Source organism: Tyto alba, unplaced genomic scaffold (assembly GCF_018691265.1).
Source record: "Tyto alba isolate M040663 unplaced genomic scaffold, T.alba_DEE_v4.0 Super-Scaffold_20000042, whole genome shotgun sequence".
Taxonomy (NCBI): Eukaryota; Metazoa; Chordata; class Aves; order Strigiformes; family Tytonidae; genus Tyto; species Tyto alba.
Genome location: NW_024881293.1, coordinates 10593550 through 10616440, shown reverse-complemented (window position 1 = coordinate 10616440; position 22891 = coordinate 10593550). Strand labels below are relative to the sequence as shown.

The following is a 22891-nucleotide window of genomic DNA, read 5'->3' as shown; positions in this document are numbered from 1 at the left end:
CAGCTCCAGGCTGGGGGTGCCTGGGGCTGCCCCATGGGGCCTGAGGGTGCTGGGTGCCCCTTCCCCCCCCCCCCAGCACCCCGAGCTCTGCCAGCCCCTGGCACCCCAAGCCCCCACCCAGCAGATCCCACTGCATCTACCGATCACTAAGTGGGGACCCCCAGTATGACCAAGCCCCCCCAGGGATGCCCAGCATCAGGGGGTACCGGGAGACCGGGCGGGGGGGGTCCCGTCTGCCCCTTCCCCTCTTCAGCCGGGGCTGGGGGGGTGCCGGGGGGGGCGCAGATGCTGCGGAGATGCATCTGCACCCCCCCAGGACCCCACCTTAGCAACCCCCTCGGCCGCCGGAGCTCCGGGCCCCGAAGGGTTAACGGGCGGCCGGGGAGGGCTGGGCGCACCTTTGGGGCTGGATATTAATAACGCGGCGGGGAGGGACGGGAGGCGAGCCGGGGGGGTGGGGGGGGAAGCCTCGCCCGGCCCCCCCCTGAGCTGCGCAGGCGATGCCCGATCGTCCCGGGTCCCCCCTCCCCGCCGCGGGGCCGCCGGGCCGGGACTGAGCCGCCGGGACGCCCCGGACGAGGGGCGGCATGAGCGGGTGGGAGTGTTGGGGAGGCCCCGTCCCCCGCGGGGGACCCCACGGTGCCGGGTAAGGTCCCGATTTCTGCTTAACCCCTCGCGGACCCCCGAGGTGTCCCCGTTTCGCCCCCCCCCCCCCCCCGCCCCGCCCGGGGTCAGCTTCGCTCCTGCGGGGAAACTGAGGCACGCAGTGCGCCCCCGATCGTCAGCGGGATCTGGGCACCACCCGACCGGGGTCCGGAGCCCCCCCTGTATCCCCACCCCGGAGCGACGGCACCGCGGCAGCCCGCCCGTCACCCCCCCTCCTCCCAACCCTGCCGGGGGGGTCCCACGCATCCGGGGCTGTGGGAGACCCCCGATCCCCGTGGGAGCTGCGCGGCGGGGGGGAAACCGGCTCGGCCGGGGGATTCCTCGACACGGGGCTGGGACGCCGGCACCCCCCGGCACCTCCAGGCTGAGCAGGTTGGGGTGCTGCAGGGTCAAGCGCTTTGGGATCTTGGACGGGGGGTGCTCCCCGCTGCCCCCTCCCTCACACCCCCCCCCCGCTCGCCCCACGGCGGGGCCGGATCCGGATCAGGGAGCGACACGGAGCCCCGGCGCCGCCGCGCAGGTCTGGTCCTGTCCCGGCAGGCAGCGAGCCCGGCCCCGGCTCCCCGCCGCGGGGCCGTGGGTGCGGCGGGGGCCGTCTCCCGTGGGTGCGTGTGCGGGACACGGCATCAACCCCCTCGGCTGCGCCCACCCACTTGGCCCCGCTCGACGTCAGACATCCCTGGGGGGTGTCACCGGGACCCTCCCGCCGTGTCTCGTCCTTGTCACCATTTCGCCTCCTTCCCCCTCGCCAGGGTCCCCGTGGGGGGCACGGTGATGGTGTGTGTGTGCGTCCCTGCCTTGACAGCGCTGGCAGCACCGATGAGGGGATGTGGGACCCCCCGGTGCCCCCCAAACCCTGGGGATGGTGGGGCTCAGGGCTCTACTCCCGCAGGTGCCGGTGGCTGTGGCGGCTGCTGCTCCTGGCCTGGCTCAGCCTGGGCTGCAGCGTGGGCACAGCGCAGGTGAGAGGTTTGGGGTGCACGGCAGCACCCTCGGGCTGCTCAAACCCGGCCCCGGCACTGACCGTCACCTTCCTCCACGCAGGGCCCAGCCCTGGGGACATCAGTGCAGGTCCCCAAGCCCCCAGCCCCTGCTCGGCCCCGCCGGCAGCCGGCCCGGAGTGTCTGGGGGTCCTGGGGACCCTGGAGCTCCTGCTCCAGCTCCTGCGGGGACGGCGTCGCCCTCCGCACCCGGAGGTGCCTGCGGTGAGTGGGGGACGGGGCAGCATGGCCCCCCCCAGGGTATCCCCACACCCTCTCACAGCACCCAAACCCCTCGCAGCACCCAAACCCCGTGTGGCAGCCAAATCCTGCAGCACGGCTTTGCTACCACCTCCGCGCGTGTCCCTGCAGGCCCTCGGCACCCTCCCCAAATTTCAGCCTGATTTTGGAGGGAACTGAAGTGGGAAGGGTGGGGGGTGAGGGGCCAAGCCCTGGTGCCTCCATCCTGGGGTGCAGCTCTGGCAGGATGCGGCCCCATGCAGGACACCGTGGGCCCTGCTCCTGCTCCCCCGTGGGGATGTATCACACCTGGCTTCGGCTCAGTGGCTCGGTGACATCCTGGCCCCAAAGCTGGGGGGAGTCCTCATGGGAGCTGCAGGGTGCAGGCAGGGCTGCTGGGGGGGGTGGGGGGTGGGGGGTGGGGCTGTGCCCCAGCCCCACTGTGTGACTCTGTGGCCGCAGATCGGCAGAGGAGGAGCCGTGCACAGGTGACCCACGGCAGTACCGGCTCTGCCAGCTCCAGGTGAGCGTGTGAGAGCCAGGGCATGACATGGCTGGCTCCATCGTCCCCATCCTGGGGGCTCCATCATCCCCATCCCACGGGGCTCCATCGTCCCAATCCCGGGGGCTCCATCCTGCCGCTCCCGCAGGGCTGTCCCGGTGGCTCGGTGCCCTTCCGTGCCATGCAGTGCTCCCTCTATGACAACAAGCCCGTCCTGGGCACACCGGCCCGGTACCGCTGGGTGCCCTTCCACGGAGGTGAGTCCCGGGGCGGCGGGCGGCATCACCAGGATGATCCGGGGGGGGCCACGGCTCCCACCAGCATCACCCCCTTCCCTTCCACCCGGCTCCGGCAGCCCCCAACGTCTGCGACCTCAACTGCCTGGCCGTGGGGCACAACTTCTACTACACCTTCGGCCGGGTGCTGGACGGCACCCGCTGCGGCCCCGGCTCCCCGGACCTCTGCGTCGGCGGGCGCTGCCTGGTGGGTGTGCACGGGGCCGGGACCCCCGGGACCCCCAGCTCTGAGCCCCCACCCTGAGGCAGCGTCTCGGCTCCCCACAGAGCGTGGGCTGCGACGGGATCCTGGGCTCGGGCGTGCGGCCCGACGCCTGCGGCCAGTGCGGCGGCGGCCACGACACGTGTCTCTTCGTGCACCGGCTCTTCCAGGGCGCGGAGCCCTCCTCCGGTGAATGAACCATTGCCCCGGCCCCCTCCATGGGTGAATGCTTTGGCTCTTGGCTCCCCTGTCCTCCCATCCCCCTGTCTGTGTCCCTAAGGCATCGCCTGGCTCCCCTATCACCCTGTCTCCTCTCCATCCATCCCATTGCTGCTGGGACGTCATCCCGGATCCCCTCCTGTCCTCAACACGCAGGGACAGGGACAGCGGGCTCAGAGGAGACCCCTCACTGGGGTGATTTTGCCTTGTTGCAGAGGGTATCATTCCTCTGGGGCACCCCTGTGGCCCACGGGGTCCCCAAGGGTATTCAGGGGACCCCGGGGGGTACCCGGGGTCCATGTGTCCATATCCAGTGTCCCTGGCGGTCCTGGCCAGGCTGTGGGTGCAGTGATGCCTGTGAGGGGCAGACAGCTCTGGGTGGCACCCCAGGCCCCCCCAGGGCCACCATCAGCTGCCCCAGATGTCCCAGCACGGGGGGCCCAGCTGGGTTAATGCTGCTGGTGCTGGGGACGGGGCTGGGGCTGCCTCAGAGCCAGAGCTCCTCTGTGCCCAGTCCCCTTCCGCTCCGGCCCCCCCTGTCCCTGGGTTGTCCCCTCGGGCCATGCCCTGGCTCTGCCCTGACTCTGCCTCCCCCCCCACCTCCGCCAGGTTATTTTGGGTACATGAACGTAACCAAGATCCCAGCTGGGGCCACCCACATCAAGGTGACGGACAAGAGCCGCAACTACCTTGGTAGGATGTGTCCTGTCCCCGTCCCAGTCAGTCCCAGTCCACACCAGTTGGTCCGGGTTGGTGCCACCCGTGGGTGCAGGCAGGACAGGGCAGGGGGTGGCCGTGCTGTGCTGGTTCCCCAACTCAAATGCTGTTTTGAGCATCACGGGTTCAGTGAACTCGCCGGCACTCGGGGTAATTTTCCAGAGGCCGCAGATGTGGATTTCGGGAAGGGCTGAGCTGGAGCGGGGCCAGGTCAGTCACCATGGGACAAGGAGCAGGACCCCTCATCCTCAGACCCCCTCCTGATGCAGTTGGGGCCCCCGTCTCCCACCAGGACCAGAGCCTGGGGGCTTGGGGGGGGGTTTTGCACACCAGGGTTTGGCTCCAGCTTGGGACCAAAGCCAAGATCTTACAAGAAAGCAGATTTCTCCCCAGCCCTGAGCGCAGCTCTCCCAGCCCACGCTGCCCTCCCTGCTCAGGGAGAGGCCTCCGGTGGGGCCCCAGGCATCTGGGCTGCCCCCAGCCCAGCCCCACGCGGGGGGTCCCGGGAACCGTGCGGTGCCCGGCCCCTGGACGCGCTCCCTTCCGCAGCCCTGATGACGAGCGATGGGCGCTACGTGCTCAACGGAGACTGGTCCATCGCCTGGCCGGGGCCGTACGAGGTGGCCGGCACCCAGCTGCATTATGCCCGGGCCCCCGACGGCACTGAGAGCCTGGAGGCAGCCGGGCCCACCGCTGAGGATCTGCACGTGATGGTGAGGGTGGGGGCGGTGTGGGGATGGGGGCACCCGGCCCCCCCCATCGCTCCCCTTAGCTCTGCCCCTGCCCGCGCAGGTCCTGCTGCAGGAGCCCAACCCCGGCATCGAGTACGAGTTCTGGCTGCCCCGTGGGCACCCCCAGACCGGCCGTGGTGACACCAGCCCCCTGCGGCAGCCCCAGCCCCGGGGGGCTGGCAGCCCCCCGCCATGGGACCCCCCGCTCACCCTGGCCCCCACGCTGCCACCCCAGCCTGGGGGCTCTGCCACGGAGCCGCCACCAAGAAGCCCCCTGGGCCGGAGCGGGGCCAGGGCTGCCGCAGGTGCCTGTTCCCCCGTGGGGGTCCCCACAGCCCCCCCAACCCCGGGCTCTCAGCTGTGGGGAGGGTCCTGGGGAGCACCAGGGTTTCTCCACAAAATGGGGACCCTAAAAAAGGGTCCCTCCCCAGGACATTCGAGAGCCTTGAGTATCCCCTCTCTCCTTATGGGGTAGGGACCCTCAATGCCCCCTCCCAACCGCCACAGGAGGGGGGTTTGGGGGTGCTGTGTCCACTCTCCCCCCTAAACTGCCACAGCTTTGCCCCCGCAGGGAGATGCGGGAGGTGCCACCCGCCCAAGGGACGCTCCCAGCGCATCCGGCACTTCTGCCAGAGCGATTTCGGTGAGGATGGGAAGGGGCTCGGGGTGATACCGAGGTGGGGGGACACATGCCCGGCTCAGGGTGCCCTGTGCTCGCCCCACAGTCTTCCAGGGCCGGATCCTGGCGCGGCGCTTGGTGGGGCAGGAGACGCGGTACGAGGTGGAGGTGAAAACGTCGTATCGGCACCGCTTCCCACTGGTGCCCCGGGAATATGTGTGGGTGCCCAACACCTGCGGCTGCCCCCCGCTCCGGGAGGGCGGCGAGTACCTGCTGATGGCTCGGCGGCACGTCAACTACGAGCGCACCCTCAACCGCATCCTGCTGCAGGACGATGGCTACGCCCGGCCGTGGACACCCCGCGAGGACCGGCTGGTGCGGGAGGCAGCCCGGCGCTGCCCCCAGCCCCAGTCACCCTGAGCCCCCCCCGGGCTCCAGCGCCCAGGGAGGGGGTGGCTGATGGGGTGAACCCAGGGAGGCTGGAAATGCTCCTGCCACGCACCGAGCCATTTCCACAGCCATGGAGGGGTCAGGGCCGCCCCCCCCCATCCTGCTCTCTGCCCCGTGCCAGGCATTTCACCATCCTTGGGGTCCACTTGGCTGCAGGGGGTGGCGGAGGAGGGTGGTAATTTATTTTTTTTATTTTATTTTTTTTTTTTTCAGAAAATAAACCCATATATCACCTCCCTCGCCGTGTGCCCCTTCCTGGCTGGAGCTGGCCCAGGGTGTCCCATCCCCTCCCCACCCCAGGGTGCCCGGGCAGGGGGGATCCCCTCCCACGTCCCCATGCTGAGCCCCCGCAGCAGCGCACCCGCCCAGCAGCATGTCCCTGTCCCCGAGATGGACGCCGGCCAGGCTCTGCCTTCCGAGGTCAGGGACCTGCCGCTTATCTCTTTTCCGGCGGAGGCGAGCGGGTCCCTCCCCGTGCCAGAGCCCCCTCGCCCGTAACCCAAGCCGTGGGCTGGCGGGCGCAACCGCGGGGCCCGCGCGGGGACGGGACAGGACGGGGGGGTGTTGTGGGGTGGTCTGGCACCCATCCAGGGGTGGGTTTGGACCCGGTGTTGAGCTCTCCCAGCTCGTGTCACTGGTGACTGTTCCCAAATTCGGCACGGGGCGGGGGGGGATACCCTGGCTGGGTGCCCTGGGGTGCACCAAGGGGCAGCTGCCAGCCCAGGAGGGTCCTTAGCACAGTGGGTAATTAATGACCAGAAGCCAGAGATGAGCCCCAGGGGGCAGCTGGGGCTCCGTACTGGGCTCCCCAGCTGGTTCCAGTAAAGCCTGGGTGATGCCAGGTGCCTCGGAGCGAGGGTGGAGGCACTTTCCCAGCCCTAACCACCCCAAGGTGCCTCCACCCTATAAAAGTACCCCCTCCCACCCCCCACCCCCTGTGGATGACAGCTCTGCACTGTCACCTTTGGGTATCCTGGGCTTAGGGTCTCCCTGTCTGGCTGTCCTGGCCATGGCGGGTTTGGGGACAGTCACCCCACGGGCAAAGAGACCCCGCAGGGAGAGCAGAGGGGACCTGGGACTCTGGGTCCCCAGGGCTGGGGCTCGCCAGCGGGCCAAGAGCCGGCAGAGAGAAGGGGAGCAGGGGGAGCATCACCCGCTGCAGGGCTGGGACCCCTGGGGACGCAGCCTGGGCCCCCCCTTGGCACCTGCGACCCCCAGGAAGGGCCAGCTGGTGAAGCTGCGTCTTGAAAGGGAACGTCGCAGGCTGGCGTCTTCTCTCCCCTGCCCTGAGGAAAGGGGTGAGTGTGTGTGTGTGTGTTTGTGTTCTCCACTCACCGCCCCCCCCGGGGCGATTCCCTGCCTGGGGAAGTGGGGGGGGGGGGGGGGCTGCCCCAGGCTGTGCTGACAGGACCCCTCTGTCCCTCAGAGCCTGTGAGCCCCCGGTTGCAGCCCCGCTATAAGGGTGCCTACTTTTCGGGGCTCCCCACGGATGAATGCCAGGACCCTGCCGCCCCCAGCCTGTGAGTATGTGGGAGGGGGGTGTGTCCCCAGGGCCCCCCAGCCCCGCAGCACTGCCAACCCCCTGCCTTCCTCCGGCCAGGCTGGTCCCTGCCGTCCCAGCGCCTGGCAGGGATGGTCCCCGGAAGACCCGCAGCATGCCGGAGCGCACCCTCGTCCTGGAGCTGGTGAGCTTTGGGGGGGGGGGCCCTCGGGGGGGGGCTGCGGGCCCGGGGCTGGGGTCTGACTCTGCTCCCGCCCTGCAGGAGGGGACCCTGGTCTGCTCCTCTGTGCTCGCCAGCTGGCGACGGGGCACTGCGGCCACCTTCACCACAGACTTCCAGGGAGATGCCTACGAGGTGGGTGCCTGCATGCCAGCGTTGGGACAGGGGGGGCCCCAGGATTGGGGGGGGGTGGGGGAGTGGAGGGCTGTGACTTGGGGCCGTGGGGTAGCAATGAAGAGCCACATCATCCGTGTGGCCTCTGTGGGCACATACTCTCCTTGTAGCTGAAGGGGAAGGGGGCCCAGGGGCTGAAATCCCAGGGGAGAAGGTGGCTGAGGGGGCCCTGGGATCCTGCTCAGGGTGCTGATCCCCATCTTGGGGGGCACCTTGGTGTCAGGACATGGGTGCTGTTGTTTTTTGGGGGCTGCCTGGAGATGCCGTTGCCTTCCAGGTCCACGTGAAGCTGCGTCCCCACGTGCAGCAGTTCCTGGAGAGCCTTGCCAAGACCTATGAGGTACCCAGAGCCACCCCACACACACACCCACACATTCCCGTGGGGTCCCACTGTGTCGAGGTGGGGGGGGTCACAGGGGCAGCCTGTGCAGGGACCTTTCCCTTCTCCCCCAGATCTTCATCTTCACAACTGCGAAGCAGGACTATGCTGAGAAGGTCCTGGATGTGCTGGACCCCAAGAAGAAGCTGATCAGGTGATGGCCGCGGTGAGACCCCGCCGGGGAGCTCCTGCTTGGCAGGGACTGGTCCCCACGGGTCTGCATCCCCCCCCCAGGCACTGCCTCTCCCAGCGGGACTGTCTCTGCGCCCAGGGCTGCTACTGGAAGGACCTGACCTGCCTGGGCAGGGACCTGGCCAAGACGGTGGCCCTGGACCACACCATCCAGGGCTTCCCCACGCAGGTACTGGCAGCACTGGCCCTCACGGAGCAAGGTGGGGGGGTTTGTGCTCCAGCCCCCCAGGGAGCCTTGAGGCCACAGCAGCTCCTTCAAGGCCAGTGTTTGCCCTCTCTCCCCAGGCTGCCAACTGGATCCCAGTGCCGAGGTGGTGGGGGGACCAGCAGGATGAGGAACTGCTGCGCCTCGCCCCACTGCTGGGGCAGCTCGGCCGGGCGGTGAGGACTGGGGAGGGAATGGGGGTCCTGGGTTTCTGGGGCAGGGGGGTGTGAGTTGCCCTGCACTCCCCCCCCGCCCCCCAATTGCTGTTTCTCCCCATGCAGGATGATGTGCGGACCGAGATCCAGCGACGGTTCTCGCACCGTGAGCTGCCCGCTGAGCACTAGGCCAGCCCGGGTGGTGGAGAGCGGAGTGAGATGGAGGAAGAGAGAAAAAAAAACAAAACAAAACAAAACAAAAAAAAAAAAAACAAAAAAAAACAAAACAAACAAACAAAAAAAACAAAACAAAACAAACAAACAAAAAAAACAAAACAAAAACAAACAAACAAAAAAAACCAAACAACAAAACAATAACAACAAAAAAACCCAAACAAACAGAAAAAATACAAAAAAAAAATCCAAAACCAAACCAAACAAACAAAAAAAAACAAAAAACAAAACCTCAGAGAGCTGCATCCCAGTGCGCCCAGTCCCAAACTCGCCCTGCGGTGCTGGGCTGGCTGGTGTTTTGGCAAAGCCCTTGCCTCTTCGTGTTTTGGAGCCGTATTCCGCTTGCCTGTCCCAGCACGCTGCGAGGCGTGTGGATCCCAGCCTGTCCCTCGTGGCTGGGGGGGTTCTACCGGGGAGACACCACCACCACCACCACCCCCCCCCGCTTGTTCTCAGCTGCTTTTTGAGGCAAAGCTCTGTCCTGGCTCCCTCCTGTCTGTGCTCTGCAAGATCCGGCCAATGTTTTTTTCCATGGGTGATTATACACTTGGACAAAGCTCTCTCTTCTCTTACTCTTCAGCTGCGCAAACACGCCACGCTCGGGGACGGCGCAGCCGGCGGGGGCACAAACTGTGTGTGTGTGTGCCCCCCCTCCCCGTACCATGGCCGTGTCCCCCGGCAGCTCCGGTGGTTGGGAGCCTGGGCCCGGCGAGGTGCCGATGCCCCTGGGAGGGCCCCAGTTGGCAGCTCTCCCCATGCTGGGACGCAGCTGCAGCCGTGCCGCTGCCAGCCCTGATGGGACAGCGAGGGCTGGGGGCATTTTGGGGGGGCGGGGAGCAGGGTGGCTGTGGGGTGCAGCAACCCTGGGACCTGTTTTCTTTTTTTTGTTTTTTAAATGACTAGAGGCTGCCGGTAAACAAGAACCAGGGACTGAAGCCACACCGCAGCAGTGTGGGTCCGGCTGCCTCCGCTCTGCCCAAAGCCTTGTGGGGAGCTGGCTGTGGTCACTCACGGGCAGCCCTTTGGAGGGAAGTCACATCTCTTCCTCCTCCTCCTCTTCCTCACAGCCTCCATGCCTGGAAAAGGACACAGGGCTCCCAACTCTGCTGGAAATAGCTGCAGTGCAGCAGCGTGCCAGGCCGGGGCCCCCAGGGGGTTGTGAGGGGATGAGCCAGGCGGGGAGGGAAGCCATGACCCACGGCTCTGCTGAGGCACAGAGAGGGACACGGCAAGGGATCAGCCCAGGCACAGCTGGGAAGGGAAGTCACCCTTCTGAGAGGGTGGTCCAGAAAGGCAACAACCAGTTTATTTTGGAAACCAGGCGAGGGCAGCTCTGTCCCAGGCTGGGATCCAGCAGCCCAGGCTGGTGTCAGAGTGTCCTTCCAGCCCGGGGACAGCAGGAGCTACAGTTCGCGACGCAAAAAACCGCCCGGTATGTGACACAGAGGGTGGCTGAGAGGATCAAGCTCCCGCAGATGAGGACAGGGAGAAGGTTGCTCTGCAGCTCCTCCTCGGTGGGGACGGCCTGTGGAGGGGAGCAGGAGTGGGTGAGCTCGCTGAAGGTGCTGGCAGGGGGACAGCCCGTGCAGTTGTTGGCCGAAGCGCCCTGGCACGTGTAGCAGGAGGGGTGGCAGCGGGCGCAGACGCGGGTGGCGTCGGTGGCAGCTCTCTGGGTATGGGCGTAGTAGCGGGGAGGGCAGTAGGACAGGCAGGAGCGCTGGTGGACGTACAAAGAGCTGCCACAGTCTGCGGAGGGAAGGTGGCGTGAGCCAGGCTGCGGGGCCACCCGGGGCCGAGAGCATCGTCCCCTCCTGCCCAGACACTCACCCTCACACGCTCCCTGCGCGTCCCGCCGGCGGCACTCATCTGTGGCAGCAGCTGTGAAGCGCCTGGCCGTCATGTCCTCGTCTGTGCCGTGGAGGTGCAGGATGAAGCTGGTCAGCAGACCTGAGGGCACGAGGGACAGGGCTCGGTGCTGACCGCAGCCGCGTTCCCACCCTGCGGTGTTTGGGGTCTGCAAGCTGGTGGGTGTGGGGCTGGAAGGTTTGGGGATACGTGGTGGAGAGCAAGCCGTGCCCCCTTCCTGGCCAGAGAGACCCTCAAAACAGCTGACCATGGCCCTGCGGAAAAAGAGGTCTTGCCTGCCCAGGAGGAGCAGGAAGACAAGTGAAAGAGTTGCTAATCGAAGTGGGGGAAGGAAGAAGAAAGAATGATGGGGCACTGGGTGACCCCCATGACTGGGGTTCACTCCCCCAGGGCCCTGGGCACCCACCGGTGTTATAGGCATCGCCCTTGTTCTCTAGCTGGAGTGTCCAGGTCCCGTTGGGGTTCTCATCCCAGAAGTGTGTGGACATGAAGGTCCAGTCCTTGTAGCCTTCCTGGCTGGTGTCATACGGGCTGGAGGGGAGGAGAGCCAGGAGTGAGAGCCTGAGGGATGAGGCGCTGGGGTCACCCCATTCTTGGTATAAGGGGGAAGTGCCAAGGTGTGGCAAGGGGCTGCAGCGGAGTTTGGGGTGAGCCCAGACGCCATGGGGGCCACAAGCAGCCAATTCCATGGAGGGGAGAGTGTCCTGGCCCCAGAAGAGGCTGCAAGAGGAGCTGCCCCCCCAGCAGCCTCACTGAGCACCCTTACCGCACGGTGACCAGCGTGGATGTGGTCCCCATCGGGCTGGTCAGAGTGATCACCAGGTCCCCCCTGCGGCTGTAGCTCAGAGAGAGCTGGACCTGGACGTGCTCCAGCGAGCGGATGCGGCTCCCAGAGCAGGAGGAAGCGTCTGCAGAGACAGTGAGCTTGGAGCCGATGTTCCTACCAAATACAAGATGGAGATAAGGACATCTCTTCCCCCTCCCAGGGGTATCCTGCTCTCCATCCACCACCTCGAAGCACAGCCCTGGGGTTACAGCGCAGAGAGCTTCTGGAAAAGCAATGTCTGGTCCCTGCGTGGGACCAGACACAGGGGATATCATCCCTTACTGGGGGGTGTGAAGAGCCTTGACTGAACACCGTCGCTGAGGCCGCGTTCCACTCCACGCCTTGGCCATCTCCACCAGCAGACCAGCATCCAGGAGCCCATAGCCATAGTGGTGGCTCACTGCAAAGCAGATACGACCCGAGAGAGGACCCGTGAGCCCCTCTGCACCAAAAGAGCACCTGTAGTTCCTGCCCCAGAGCTGCTGGCGGGAGTTTGGGGGGCAGCACGTCCCCCCGCAGCCAGGGCAGGAGGCGGGAGCGGGCAGGACAGGCAGCAGAGCCTGAACTCACCCCTGCGTCCGACCCCGTTCACGGTCCAGTCCTCTGCCTGCAGGTGAGCGGGCTTGGAGGTCCTGATGACGAGGTGCTGCAGGTCACGCCAGGTCAGTGCTGGGCTGGAACCAAGCAGGACTTGGGGACAGAGGTCTCTGCTCTGGGTTAGCTTTTGAGGGGGAGATTTGACTCTTCTAACTTCTGATGGGGGTAAGTTAGCTATCTGGGTCCAAGCTGATCCCCCTCCCACAACCTTTTTCACTGCCGAAATGGGAGCACCAGCCTCCTCCAGAGGAGAACTCTCCTTCTGCCTCAGGCTTCTCTCCCAGTGTCCTAGGAGATGATGCTGCCCCACCAGAGCCCAGGGAGACCTTGGCTCCGCACCCCAAACCTCCTCAGCAGCACAGTCTCCCTTCCTTGTCCCCGCAGGGTCCTGATGAGGCACCAGGCTCTCCCTGGGGACTGTCCTGCTGCCACAAAGTCACCTACTTGGCCTCCAGCGCGAGGGCGACCATTCCCGCGGCCAGTGGGGCTGAGGCGGACGTGCCGGTGTGCTTGTCGGTACAGCGGTGGTGCAGGTCCGTGGTCACCTGGGGGGGGGACAAGGCGGGGGGTCTCAGCACCATTGCTGCTGCTAGAGCAGAGGGTGGGACTGGTTGCTGTCAGGTAACTTCAGGAAATGCTCCCTCCATGTCCCTTTGTGCTTTTTTTTGGGGTCTAGCACAGACATTTTAATAAAGCCCCCTCTCCCCCCCCCCTCCCAGGTAAGGAGGGCTGGGCTGAGCCCGCTTTGTGCTGGGAAGCGGTGTCTGCCCGAGGGTCGCTGCTCCAGCAGAGCCGGCACGGCACTCACGATCTGCACCTCGCTGCTGGTCCTGCTGCTGTAGGTGGTGGTGAGGATGGCGGAGCAGCCCTCGCCGTACCAGGGCCTCTGCCCGCCCGCCAGCACGCTGCCCACTGACAGGGTGTAGATGCTGTTGGTGTACCCGTCGCAGTTGCAGTTGTCGTAGTTGATCCCGCCGTTGCCGGAGGCCCAGATGAAGATGGAGCCGAGGCCCCCCCGGCCCTGGCAGGGGGGAGGCAGAGTGGGGTGAGCCAGGACTCCCTATGCCACCACTGTCCCCGAGGCCAGCACCAAGCTTACTTTAGTGGCCCCTCTGTAGAAGGCCTCTGTGGCCAGCACGCCCGGCCTGTCCACGGTCTTGCCGTCGTCCTCGGGGCCCCAGCTGGCGCTGTAGACGTGGATGTGCTGGGGCCGCAGGCTGAGGGCCTGAGCCTCCACCACGTCTGTGATGGGACCGTCCAGCATCCGCACGCCTGCAGGGGCAGCACGAGGAGCAGCCGTGGGCGAGGGGCAGCAGCAGGCTGGAGGCCACAACAGCTCCGGGTGAACAGAGGAGGCAGCCCGAAGGAGAGCTCCTCCTTCCCAAAGCTTCCCGTTAAGCCCTTTGCAATTAAACCCCAGGAGTTCTCCCAGTTTTTAACCCCGCTTGCCACACTCGCTTCCAGAGGGGAGCTGGAGCCCGGCGTTGCGGTGGGTGTTAAACCCCTGGGGAGCACCGAGCCCTGGTCTGTGTCTGGATGTGCGGTGACACCGCAGCACCCTCTAATCCCCTCCGAGCCCCCTTGCCTGGGGCCACTCCAAGGTGCCAGAGCTGGTTTGCAACTTTTAGCACACTGGAGCAATGGCTCACCTCCAACTTTGGCGTTGTACGCAACGCCTGCTCCGCAGATTTGGTTGTTGGCTGCAGCTGCCACTTCTCCTGCACAGCGTGTCCCGTGCCTGAGGGACAGCGTGAGCCCCTGAGCCGTCCTCCAGGACAGCCTCTGCCCCCGGGGAGATAAAGCACCCAGGGTGCTGGGCAAAACTCACCGGTTCTCATCCCCGGCGGCGTACCTGGGCTGGGGGTCGGGGTCGTTGCTGTTGAAATCGTAACTTGCCAGGGGGTCCTATTGCAAAAAGAGGCACCAGCATAAGCAAACTGCCTTTTGGCGGGGGTTGTGACAGCTTGCAGGCTCCTGGCCCTTTGCCCGGTGTCTGGTAGCGCGCATCGGCCAGCCTGCCCGGCCCAGAGAGGGCGGGGGGGTGCCCCTTCGCACTCAGCACCTGCCCCAGGTTAACCTGGAGTTGTTGGAAACTGGGTTTTGCTAAAGGAGCGCAACTTTGCCCATTGCTGTCCTGCTCACGTTCAGGGATAAAAGCCAGCAGGGCGAGTCATGCGAGGGTGAGCCTCACCAGCTGTGCAGTTAGGAGAGAGGAACTACCAACTACCAAACAATGTTATAAACAACTCATATTCACCCATCCTTTCCTCTGGGCTCTCAGAGCACTTGAGGATTTACCAGCTTTACTGGCTTTGCAGCTTGTTGTAATTACATCTATTTTGGGGGCTTGAGCGTGTACAAGTCCTAACGTTTCCTTGCTGTGAGAATTCACTGTGGGAGACACCAAACCTTTTGATCCAGCCACGGAGAGGCTGAGTTCCCACTGTAAAGTCCCACAGGTGGGCTGAAGGCACCAGCTCCCACCCTCCCCTGGAGACAACATGCCCCGAAGGAGCCAGTTCCTGCAGCCCAGGCTGCTCAGCCCAGCGTAGTTACATAGTTGGCAGACAGGTCCGGATGGTCCTTCTCAATCCCATCGTCCAGGATGGTCAGCACAACCCCCAGCCCGCTGTATCCTTTGCTCCAGGCAGTGAGGATGTTTAGATCAGGATTGATGTCATTGTTCTGGAAAAAGGATTAAATTCGATCAGCTCCTGGGCAGCAGGCTGCGGGTGACCTTCAAGGACCCTTCTGCTGCCTCATCACTGTCGGCATTAGTCCTGTTTACGCGTCGGGGAGGTGAGTCGCTTGCGGATTAGAAGAGCGAGCGGCAAAATCTCACCATGTACCACTGCTTATGGAACCAGGGATCTGTCGGCACCACGCTGAGGCTTCTCTTTGTGCGCCTCTTTACGGTTTGCTGCTCAAACCAGAGGACCTGGGTGGGAAGCAGCGTTGGTGGCAGCGGCAGAGCCGGCCCAGCACGGCATGCGGTAGCCTCTGTCCCCGCAACTGCCTCCTCCCTACCTTCGGCTCTTTTGCCAGGCGCATATTCCAGCCCCAGTGTCTGCTTAAGGCTTTCTGCCTGGTGCCTCGGTGTTTGAAGTGATAATAAGGCTCTCCCTCCATCACCTGCAGGCGCAAAGAGCTGTTGTAAGAGATGGTTTCTAGACAAGCAGCCGGGCTGGGGACACCTGGGCTGGCTCTGCGTGGGCCGCAGAGCTCAGAACAACATGTTTAGTGGGAGTTGTCGGTGGCAGGACAAGCAGAGCGTCACTTGGTGCCAGGGCAGGCTCCCGGGGATGGTTGGTGTGTGCCCTTGGGGCTTCCTCGCTCCCCCATGCACACGCAGAGACCTGCCTTAACCCACCGTCCCCACTGTGGGACACGGGGTGGGGGGCGAGCGAAGCGGGGGGAGGGGGCGGGGGGTGGGAGGGGGGGTGCAAGGCTGGCCCTGGCCGCACCTGGCCCAGGCAGAGCAGGCCGTGCCGCCGGGCCAGGCCCCGGGCGCCCCGCGGCCCCGCCGCCACCCGCACGGCCCAGCTGCTCAGGTAGATGCGGGGCTCGGCGGCGGCGGCGGCGATCACCAGCACCAGAAGCCCCGGGAGAGACCCGGGGAGGGACCCCGGGAGAGACCCGGGGAGAGACCCCGGGAACGGCGCCGGGAGCGTCCCGGGCCGCGCCGCCATCCAGGCCGCGGGCGTTGCCATGGCTACGGCGTCGCCCCGCCCTCTCAGACAGAGACCCCGCCCTCAAACCAAGGTACCGCCTTCAAATGGACGCCACGCCCCCTCATGGCCCCGCCCGCCCCCCCCGCATTGGCCCGGGGCGGCGGGAGCCGGGGGGGCGGGGGGGGCACCGGCACCGGCACCGGCACCGGGAGCGGGAGCGGGAGCGGGAGCGGAGCGGGGCGGGGGCCGCAGCCATGGGCACGGTGCCGCAGCGCCTGCAGCGCTTCCTCGATCGCCCCGGGCCGCTCGGTGACCTGCTGGGTCGTCTGGAAGCCCGCACCGGCGTCCGGCGCCTCTACCTGGCCACAGGTGCGACCGGGACCCCCCCCTGCCCCCCTCCCTCCCCGGGGCTATGCTGCCCGCTCCCTTCCCGTTTGGGGTCCCTCCTCTTTCCTGGGGCACCCTGGCAGCCCCTCACCGTGCCACTGGGCTCTGCGGGGGGGCATGGGCAGGGCCCCCCGTTTGGGGTCTGCTGGGAGGCTGCTTTGGGAAGGGGCACCGTAGGGTGGCCGTGCCACCCATCACCTTCATCAGCCTTCATCCCGCACCCCAACCCAACGGAGGTGCACCCCGAAACCCACGGGGCCTGTGTGTCAGAGGTGTCGGCCAGACCCTCGAGACCCCTGACGCTGATGAAGGGGGTGGTCCCCACTCCCTGCTGGGTGATCCCCCCAAATCGCGGTGGGTCAGAGCGGGTGTTGGGGACAGGAGCGCCCGTCTCTGTGTCCTGCTCGGCGGGCGGGACTCGCCTCCCTCCCAGGTGGAAGAGCGGAGGTCCGGCTGTTAACGGATCCTGTTGCTCATTAACAAGAAACCTGCCACCATCTCCCTGGGGAGCGTTGTCCTGGCACGACGTGACCCCTCTCCTCCGCCCTCGCTGCTGCTCCGACCCTCAGCCCCGCGCTGCCAACTTCCAACTTGCTCATCCAAATTCTCCAATTCAATATTTTATATAAAACCTCCCGGGGGGGGGGGGCTCGGGGGGGCTCGGGGTTTCCTGGTTGCCTGCGTCCCACCTTTCCCTTCTGGTGCCATTTCCTGGCCCTTTACCTGCTGCAGGGCTCGTTTTCCTGCTCCGAGGGGAAAAGGGTCCGTGAAGGGGCACATGCTGCTGAGAGCGGGTTATGTTTGGATGTGGTGCATCATGGTCAGGCACCTTCTGAGCAAAATGATCCCGGGGCTTTGGTTGTGCTTGGGTGTGATGGACTTTTGGGGGTAGGGGAAGAGCAGAGGCACCGCTTCTACCCAAGACCGATGGTCCCACACTCTTGGTTCCTGTCCTGGAAATGAGAAGCTGCTGCTGAACTTAAAATACCCTATTTCTCCCTCCCCTGGCTCTGGAGTGATTTCTAATTTGTGTTTGGACCCACGCGGGGCGGTTCTGCGTCTCTGGAGCTGGTAGCGACCCACGGGCTGCAGTTTGGAGCCCATCTTGCCCAGCCTCAGGGCAGCACAGCCAGATCAGCCGTGCGGTGGCTTCGGTTGGGTAAAAATCATCCCGGGAGGAGGTTGGTGTCCCCTTCCCAAGGCACGGGGCCGGCCGGGCTGGCTGTCACACCGGCTGCTTGCCCTCCCTGCCGGGACAGGCACCGCAGATTGGCTCCAGCTGCCCCTCTCAGCAGCCCTTCTTTGTAAGTGAGGCCTTTCACTTACATTTTTTGCTGTTACATAAATTTCTCTGGGGGCATAGCCCGTGAAATCCCTTCTAAGGCTTTTGGGGGAATGAAGCCCAGTGCTGCCTGAACCTGCCTGCTAGTTTTCCTTGAAGGGAGGTTTGTGATCTCTCCAAAGCTGCATTGCTCCTGCCTGTCTCCTTGGGAAAGGCCCGAAGCCCCGTTTGTGCCTGGAGCCGGCGGCTACCCCGTGCCAGGGGCCAGAGCAGGGCACAGAAACGCTGTGGTGAGCAGAGCGGGGATAATCCATCCTTCGAGCCCGAGCAAAGGCTTTCCTCTAATTCACCAGCGCAAACAGGTTAAGTCCCGGCTTCTCCTGCCCGCTGCAGGACGAGGCGCTTACATTAACAGAGGAGTTTGTACGCTGGGACAGTAAATGCCCTTGACTCGGGCTCTGCATGTCCCTGGGCTGCCTCCTTGCCCTCTGCCCCTTCGGGGTCTGTGTTTTGACTGCCTCAGGCAGGTTGGGAGGGAGCTGCTGGGTGCTGGCATCTCCGGGCTGACACGAGCAAGGGCTCTTCGCTGCGGCCGTGGTTTTGGCAGCAGGAGCTCCTTGCCTCGGCTTTCCCCATCCGGCTCTCCCAGCTCCTCTGATCCTGCCTTCTGCAAGTGTCTGAGGGCTGGTCAGGCTCCGAACGACCAAAGCCTTGGCTTACATTTAATTTTAATTATTTAATTTAATAACAGGGAAGCGGGATTGGATTGCCAGTTCTCGGGGGGCTGAATCCTTAGCGAACAGGGGCAGCAGCTCCGCACAAGCCCGTGCAGATGTGTACGGGGAGCAGAAAGGAGACACAGGCTCCAGCAGCGAGGCTGCTCCTGGGCAGTTGCCTCCGGGAGCAAGGCTTGTCCTTGAACAGTCGTTATCAAAGCAGCTCCGCACCCTGCACGCAGAGGAGCAGCTCAGTGCCTTGACTTTGGACTGTAGGGGTGTGTTAAAGTCTCCACTTCTGACGTCCCTGCAGCCTTGGCCCGGGTCCAGGCTGACGATGGTTCGGAAGCGCTGTGTGTTTGTGGTAAAGTCCCTTTCCAGGCCGGGGAGGGGACAAATGGTGACAGACAAACGGATGAGCAAGCACCTGCACTCCACGACAGACTCTGCCACATGCTGTGCTCCGTGCGGCTGTGCAGGCAGCGCGTCGAGCACCTCAGTGGTCTGGTGTGTGGAGGGTCACGCTGGAATTCATTGAGGGTGGTTGTTAGTCCCAACTGGAGTGTCCCAGCATGTGCCTCTTCTCACTACTGGGATGAGGAACCTGCTCAGCAGACTGAGCCAGGGTCTCTCCTCGCCATCGCGGTGTTGGCAGGTTTGTGACTGTCCTTTCTGTCCCCACCGGCAGGTTCCGTGGCATTCCTGGGGCTATACCTCGTGTTCGGCTACGGCGCCTCGCTGCTCTGCAACCTCATCGGCTTCGCTTACCCCGCTTACGTCTCGTAAGTACTGGTGTCCCAGCCCAGCCTCCCAGCAGCATCTGGGGAGTGTTCCCTGCACTTAGCTGAGGGAACCCCCAGTTATGGTTGGGAAGCTCTCGAGACCTTCCTGAAAAGGCTGGGACCTGGCACGGTCCCAGCTCGGGGCTGCAGCCCCTCGTAGGCAGGTTTGCTCCAGGGTTTGGAGGGCTTGGGAAGGAGGTGCCTGCCCTGGCAGCAGGACTGCGGCGGCAGAGCCCCTTCCCCTCTCCTGCCGCAGCATCAAAGCCATCGAGAGCTCCAGCAAGGAGGATGACACCACGTGGCTGACGTACTGGGTGGTGTATGGCGTCTTCAGCATAGCCGAGTTCTTCTCCGACATCTTCCTCTACTGGTTCCCCTTCTACTACGCTGGGAAGGTAACAGCTTTGCTGGGGCTGCTCTGAACGGGGCTGAACTTGCAGGAGCCAAGTGTGGTGGGCTCTGCCCCGTTGGCAGGACGGTGCCGGTGGTGGGGCCAGCTCCCAGCGCCGAGTTCCTGGTCCCTCCAGCCTCGGGAAGCTGCCTTGGGCCAGGCTGGGGGGCTCAGCTGCTGCCCTGTCGCTGCCTCCCTTTTTGGGGCTGCCTCACTGAGCCCCGGCCCTGCCCAGCCAGCTCCCAGCTCTGGCATGTCTCTCCTCCCTGCAGTGCCTGTTCCTGCTGTGGTGCATGGCCCCCGTGTCCTGGAACGGGTCGCAGGTGCTCTACCAGAAGGTCATCCGACCCTGCTTCCTCCGGCACCACGAGACCGTGGACAGTGTGCTGGGCAACCTCAGCACCAAAGCCCTGGACGCAGCTTCCAGCATCACCCGAGAAGGTAACGGGGGATCCCCTGGTCCCCACCATCCTGCTCCGTGCCTGGGGCGGGTGGTTTTCCCCTCCGCTGGGACGTGGGCAGCTCTTGTTTTAATCCCCAGGCCAGCCTCCCCGTGACTGCGCTCCGTGCCCTTGCAGCTCCGTCCCGCTGCGGTGGCAGGAGCTGAGCCAGGGAGGGGTGGTGATGGTGCTGGTGGTGATGGTGCTAGTGGTGCTGGTGGTGGTGGGGTTCGCTCTCCCCTCGCTGTAATTCTCTCTCTTCTCTTTGCCCCTCGCGGTCCAGTCCTGCAGACCCTGATCAGCAGCAGAGCCCGGCTGGCGGCCGAGGTGGCACCGCAGCTCAGCTTGTCCGTATGTAACGAGCCGCGGCTCCCGCTGCCGCCGAGGGGAGCAGGAGCCGTTCTGCGTGGGTCACCCCGCCGCTGTCACGGCTGCGGCCGCCTTGGTGCCGTCCAAACCCAGCCCCGTGCTCTCGCTGCCGGTGTGGCTCACGCACGACGGCCCCATCCTCCCTCGGCGTGGGTAGAGCAGGCGCTTTCCCTCCCGCTTCTCCGTAGCCAGATCCCCCGCGCATCCTCCCTCGGCCTCCGCTGTGTCCGTCTGTTCCTCGGTGCCAACTCGGGGGTCCCATTTGAGGTGTCCCCCTGGCCCGAGCTGCCCGCAGCCTCGGGGAGAGGGAGGGAAGGGGGATGATGATGGTCCTCGGGACAGAACCCGATGCCATCCTCATGTCTCCCGCAGCCTCCGGCGCAGCCCTGAACCTGCCGCAGCGAGGGATGAAGAGCAAGTGAGAGGGACCCCGGGGCGCTCCCGGTACCACCACTGCGAACCCGGGGCTGGGCCCCAGGACCCCCCAAACCCGGGCCCCGACCCGGGCCCCACCGCTGCTGCTGCCCCCCCCAATAAACCCCCGGGGGTCCCCGGTGCTTCGCGAACCGCCTCTCCCCTGTGCTCTCTGCGGGCGGCGGCGCCGTCACACCGCGCGGCTCCTTTAAGAGCGGGGGCGGGCGGCGCCTTTACGGGGGGGCGGGGCCCCCAAGGAAGGGGCGGGAGGAGTGACGTAACTCCGGGGGCGTGCCGGAAGTGGCGGGGCGGGGCGTTGGCGTGGCGGGGTCGGTCGGTCTGTCGGTCCTGGGGGAACGGAGGGGGCTGGTCGGTCTGTCGGTCCTGGGGGGAAGGGAGGGGGCTGGTGTGTCTGTCCGTCCGTCCGGGTGTATGTGGGGGTGTCTGTCTGTCTGTCTGTCTGTCTGTCTATCTATCTATCTACCTACTTATCTATCTATCCCGAGGGGGGGGGGCGTCTGTCTGTCCCGGGGGGAGGGAGGCTCTGTCCGTCTGTCTGTCCGAGGGTGGGGCGAGGAGGGGAGCCTGTCCATCCTGGGGCAGCGAGGGGGGTCTGTCCGTCTGTCTGTCTGAATAGGCAGTGGGAGGGTCCTGGGGCAGCGAGGGGGGGTGTCTGTCTGTCTGTCTGGGGCGGAGGTGGGGAAGTCGGTTTGTCCTGGGGCAGCGAGAGGGGTCTGTCCGTCTGTCTGGGGGTGACGGGGAGGGGGGAGGCCTGTGTGTCCATCCAGAGGGCAGCGCGGGGTCTGTGTGTCAGTCTGTCTGTCTGGGGGTGACGGGGAGGGGGGAGGCCTGTGTGTCCATCCAGAGGGCAGCGCGGGGTCTGTGTGTCAGTCTGTCTGTCTGGGGGTGACGGGGAGGGGGGAGGCCTGTGTGTCCATCCAGAAGGCAGCGCGGGGTCTGTGTGTCAGTCTGTCTGTCTGCCTGGTGGGTGGGGTGGGGGCAGCCCTCACCCCGCGCCACCCCCCCCCCAGCGCCTGAGGCCGCCCCGTGATGAGCTCCAAGGCCAAGCGGGTGCTGCCCACCCGCCCCGACCCCCCCAGCGCCCAGCAGATCCTGGCCGACGTTCGAGGCTCCCCCCCGGGCGACCCCGTCTGCCAGCCCCCCCCCGCTCCCCGCCGGGACCGCGGCCCCGGTGAGTCCCCAGGGTCGGGGTGAGGGGGGAGCAGCAGAACCCCCCCAAAACCTTCTGATCCCCCCGCTCCCCGCTCAGGCTCCCCCGGCACGGAGCAGCGGGAGCGGCTGTACCGGCAGAGCCGATCCTACGTGGAGATGAACCAGCGGCTGCAGGAATCCCGGGAGCGGCTGCGGGAGCGGCGCGAGGAGCTGCGGCGGGCGGGAGCGACGCTGGAGCGCGGCATCGCGGAAATGAGGGAGAAAGCTTGCTGAGCCCGTGCTCGGCACCCCCGGTGCTCTCCGCCGGCACCCCAGGACTGCGGCGGGTGCCTCGGGACGCCCGTTCCCCCCCCCCCACCCCGCATCGAGGGGTAGAAGAACCGATCGCGTTTGATTTACGGGAGGATCTCGCCGGGGCTGCGCCGGCTTCGGCAGCCGGAGCTTTCCCCGGGGAGCGGTGGGAGGAAAGACTCAGCCCCCTGCCTTTCATCCATGAGCTTGATGCCCTCGTCCCCGGCCGGCGGGACGTCTGCGGCCCCGCGCCGCCGCTTCACCTATGACTTTTCCATCTGGTATTGCCCCGAGGACGACCACATCGCCTCCCGCATCTCGGAATGCTTGAAGAAAGAGGGTTTTCGGGGCTACGCAGAGCACCAGGACCAGGTGGCCGGGACATCCGTCGTCCTGACCGCCATCGAGGTCATCGAGGCCAGCCGGGTGGCCATCCTCCTCCTCTCCGCCAAATCCCTGGGTGACCCGTGGTGCCAGCGTGTTTCCCAGTGGAACCTCTATCACATCATCCACTGCCACGGGACCAAGATGATCCCCGTGTACGTGGGGGTGAAGAAGGCCGAGGTGCCTCCCTTCCTGCAGCACCTCATCGAGCTCGAGTACCAGACCGAGTTCTTCTTCGACCGGCTCGTGGACAGCCTGAGATCATCCCGCAAAGCCCGGCCTGCGCCGTCCTCCAAAGCAAAGAGCTGAGGGGCTGGGGATGGTTTTTTAGCCTGTTTGGTGGCCGATGGCCCTGCAGCCAAGGCGGTGGGAGCGGAGTTGTCCTCTGCTGCTGATAAAGGTGGTGGGAACGGGTCACGCCAGCACTGCGGGATGTCACAGATCTTAATAAAACCCCTTCTCGGAGAACTGAAGATGCGACTTTCTGTCCACACGCCCCCGCGTCGCTCGCTGACCTGGGTGGGGGATGAAGTCAAAGTAAAACCCCAGCGTGGCTGGGGGTGGTTTTCCACCCCTGCAGGCGTTACCCTGTGGGTGTGCCTCTTCCCTTTCCTGCCCTC

The 22891-nt window shown here is 65.5% G+C and overlaps 5 protein-coding genes across 10 annotated transcripts; 4 read left to right on the top strand and 1 right to left on the bottom strand.

Annotated features, from left to right (window-relative positions):
• Window positions 1–428: 428 nt before the first annotated feature.
• ADAMTSL5 (ADAMTS like 5) lies at window positions 429–5702 on the top strand. Its single transcript, XM_042794283.1, has 12 exons — window positions 429–646; window positions 1559–1628; window positions 1711–1871; window positions 2349–2409; window positions 2537–2645; window positions 2744–2871; window positions 2952–3075; window positions 3715–3798; window positions 4372–4535; window positions 4615–4858; window positions 5125–5196; window positions 5279–5702. The coding sequence occupies exons 1-12, from the start codon at window positions 588–590 to the stop codon at window positions 5590–5592; spliced, it is 1590 nt and encodes a 529-aa protein (XP_042650217.1). The 5' UTR covers window positions 429–587; the 3' UTR covers window positions 5593–5702.
• A 929-nt stretch (window positions 5703–6631) lies between these two features.
• Window positions 6632–8637, top strand: LOC122153626 (CTD small phosphatase-like protein 3). Its single transcript, XM_042794234.1, has 8 exons — window positions 6632–6920; window positions 7049–7142; window positions 7223–7307; window positions 7386–7478; window positions 7795–7857; window positions 7971–8050; window positions 8131–8257; window positions 8575–8637. The coding sequence occupies exons 1-8, from the start codon at window positions 6632–6634 to the stop codon at window positions 8635–8637; spliced, it is 894 nt and encodes a 297-aa protein (XP_042650168.1).
• Window positions 8638–9920: 1283 nt separating this feature from the next.
• On the bottom strand, window positions 9921–15716 carry PCSK4 (proprotein convertase subtilisin/kexin type 4). Its single transcript, XM_042794291.1, has 15 exons — window positions 15436–15716; window positions 14999–15103; window positions 14814–14909; window positions 14528–14656; window positions 13800–13876; window positions 13621–13709; window positions 13071–13243; window positions 12780–12992; window positions 12416–12516; window positions 11945–12048; window positions 11657–11774; window positions 11315–11488; window positions 10955–11079; window positions 10510–10629; window positions 9921–10428 (listed from the first exon to the last, which is right to left on the bottom strand). The coding sequence occupies exons 1-15, from the start codon at window positions 15679–15681 to the stop codon at window positions 10052–10054; spliced, it is 2247 nt and encodes a 748-aa protein (XP_042650225.1). The 5' UTR covers window positions 15682–15716; the 3' UTR covers window positions 9921–10051.
• Window positions 15717–15821: 105 nt separating this feature from the next.
• Window positions 15822–22744, top strand: REEP6 (receptor accessory protein 6). Of its 6 annotated transcripts, XM_042794286.1 has the most exons (9): window positions 15823–16011; window positions 18716–18809; window positions 19066–19204; window positions 19473–19641; window positions 19924–19991; window positions 20382–20752; window positions 21088–21092; window positions 21455–21615; window positions 21694–22744. In XM_042794286.1, the coding sequence occupies exons 1-6, from the start codon at window positions 15897–15899 to the stop codon at window positions 20397–20399; spliced, it is 603 nt and encodes a 200-aa protein (XP_042650220.1). In that variant the 5' UTR covers window positions 15823–15896; the 3' UTR covers window positions 20400–20752; window positions 21088–21092; window positions 21455–21615; window positions 21694–22744. The 6 variants fall into 6 exon arrangements, with proteins under 6 accessions (XP_042650221.1, XP_042650220.1, XP_042650219.1 ...); XM_042794285.1 differs by lacking the exon at window positions 21088–21092; XM_042794287.1 differs by lacking the exons at window positions 19924–19991; window positions 21088–21092 and having other exon boundaries at window positions 15822–16011.
• On the top strand, window positions 21474–21869 carry CUNH19orf25 (chromosome unknown C19orf25 homolog). The gene is made up of 2 exons (XM_042794233.1): window positions 21474–21615; window positions 21694–21869. Exons 1-2 carry the CDS (start codon window positions 21474–21476, stop codon window positions 21867–21869), a joined length of 318 nt encoding a protein of 105 aa, XP_042650167.1.
• Window positions 22745–22891: the final 147 nt, after the last annotated feature.

Excerpts from the sequence above, each read along its gene's own strand:
- ADAMTSL5 (XM_042794283.1), top strand. The coding sequence starts at position 588 with ATGAGCGGGTGGGAGTGTTGGGGAGGCCCCGTCCCCCGCGGGGGACCC. Across the intron at positions 647-1,558 it reads GGGGGACCCCACGGTGCCGG|GTGCCGGTGGCTGTGGCGGC; the intron begins GTAAGGTCCCGA and ends CTACTCCCGCAG. Across the intron at positions 4,859-5,124 it reads CGGGGCCAGGGCTGCCGCAG|GGAGATGCGGGAGGTGCCAC; the intron begins GTGCCTGTTCCC and ends TTGCCCCCGCAG.
- LOC122153626 (XM_042794234.1), top strand. The coding sequence starts at position 6,632 with ATGGCGGGTTTGGGGACAGTCACCCCACGGGCAAAGAGACCCCGCAGG. Across the intron at positions 7,308-7,385 it reads GCACCCTCGTCCTGGAGCTG|GAGGGGACCCTGGTCTGCTC; the intron begins GTGAGCTTTGGG and ends CCCGCCCTGCAG. Across the intron at positions 7,858-7,970 it reads GCCTTGCCAAGACCTATGAG|ATCTTCATCTTCACAACTGC; the intron begins GTACCCAGAGCC and ends CTTCTCCCCCAG.
- PCSK4 (XM_042794291.1), bottom strand. The coding sequence starts at position 15,681 with ATGGCAACGCCCGCGGCCTGGATGGCGGCGCGGCCCGGGACGCTCCCG. Across the intron at positions 14,910-14,998 it reads GCCTGGCAAAAGAGCCGAAG|GTCCTCTGGTTTGAGCAGCA; the intron begins GTAGGGAGGAGG and ends CTTCCCACCCAG. Across the intron at positions 11,489-11,656 it reads AAGGCTCTTCACACCCCCCA|GAACATCGGCTCCAAGCTCA; the intron begins GTAAGGGATGAT and ends TGTATTTGGTAG.
- REEP6 (XM_042794285.1), top strand. The coding sequence starts at position 15,897 with ATGGGCACGGTGCCGCAGCGCCTGCAGCGCTTCCTCGATCGCCCCGGG. Across the intron at positions 19,205-19,472 it reads CCTTCTACTACGCTGGGAAG|TGCCTGTTCCTGCTGTGGTG; the intron begins GTAACAGCTTTG and ends TCCTCCCTGCAG. Across the intron at positions 19,642-19,923 it reads TTCCAGCATCACCCGAGAAG|TCCTGCAGACCCTGATCAGC; the intron begins GTAACGGGGGAT and ends CTCGCGGTCCAG.
- CUNH19orf25 (XM_042794233.1), top strand. The coding sequence starts at position 21,474 with ATGAGCTCCAAGGCCAAGCGGGTGCTGCCCACCCGCCCCGACCCCCCC. Across the intron at positions 21,616-21,693 it reads CCGCCGGGACCGCGGCCCCG|GCTCCCCCGGCACGGAGCAG; the intron begins GTGAGTCCCCAG and ends CTCCCCGCTCAG.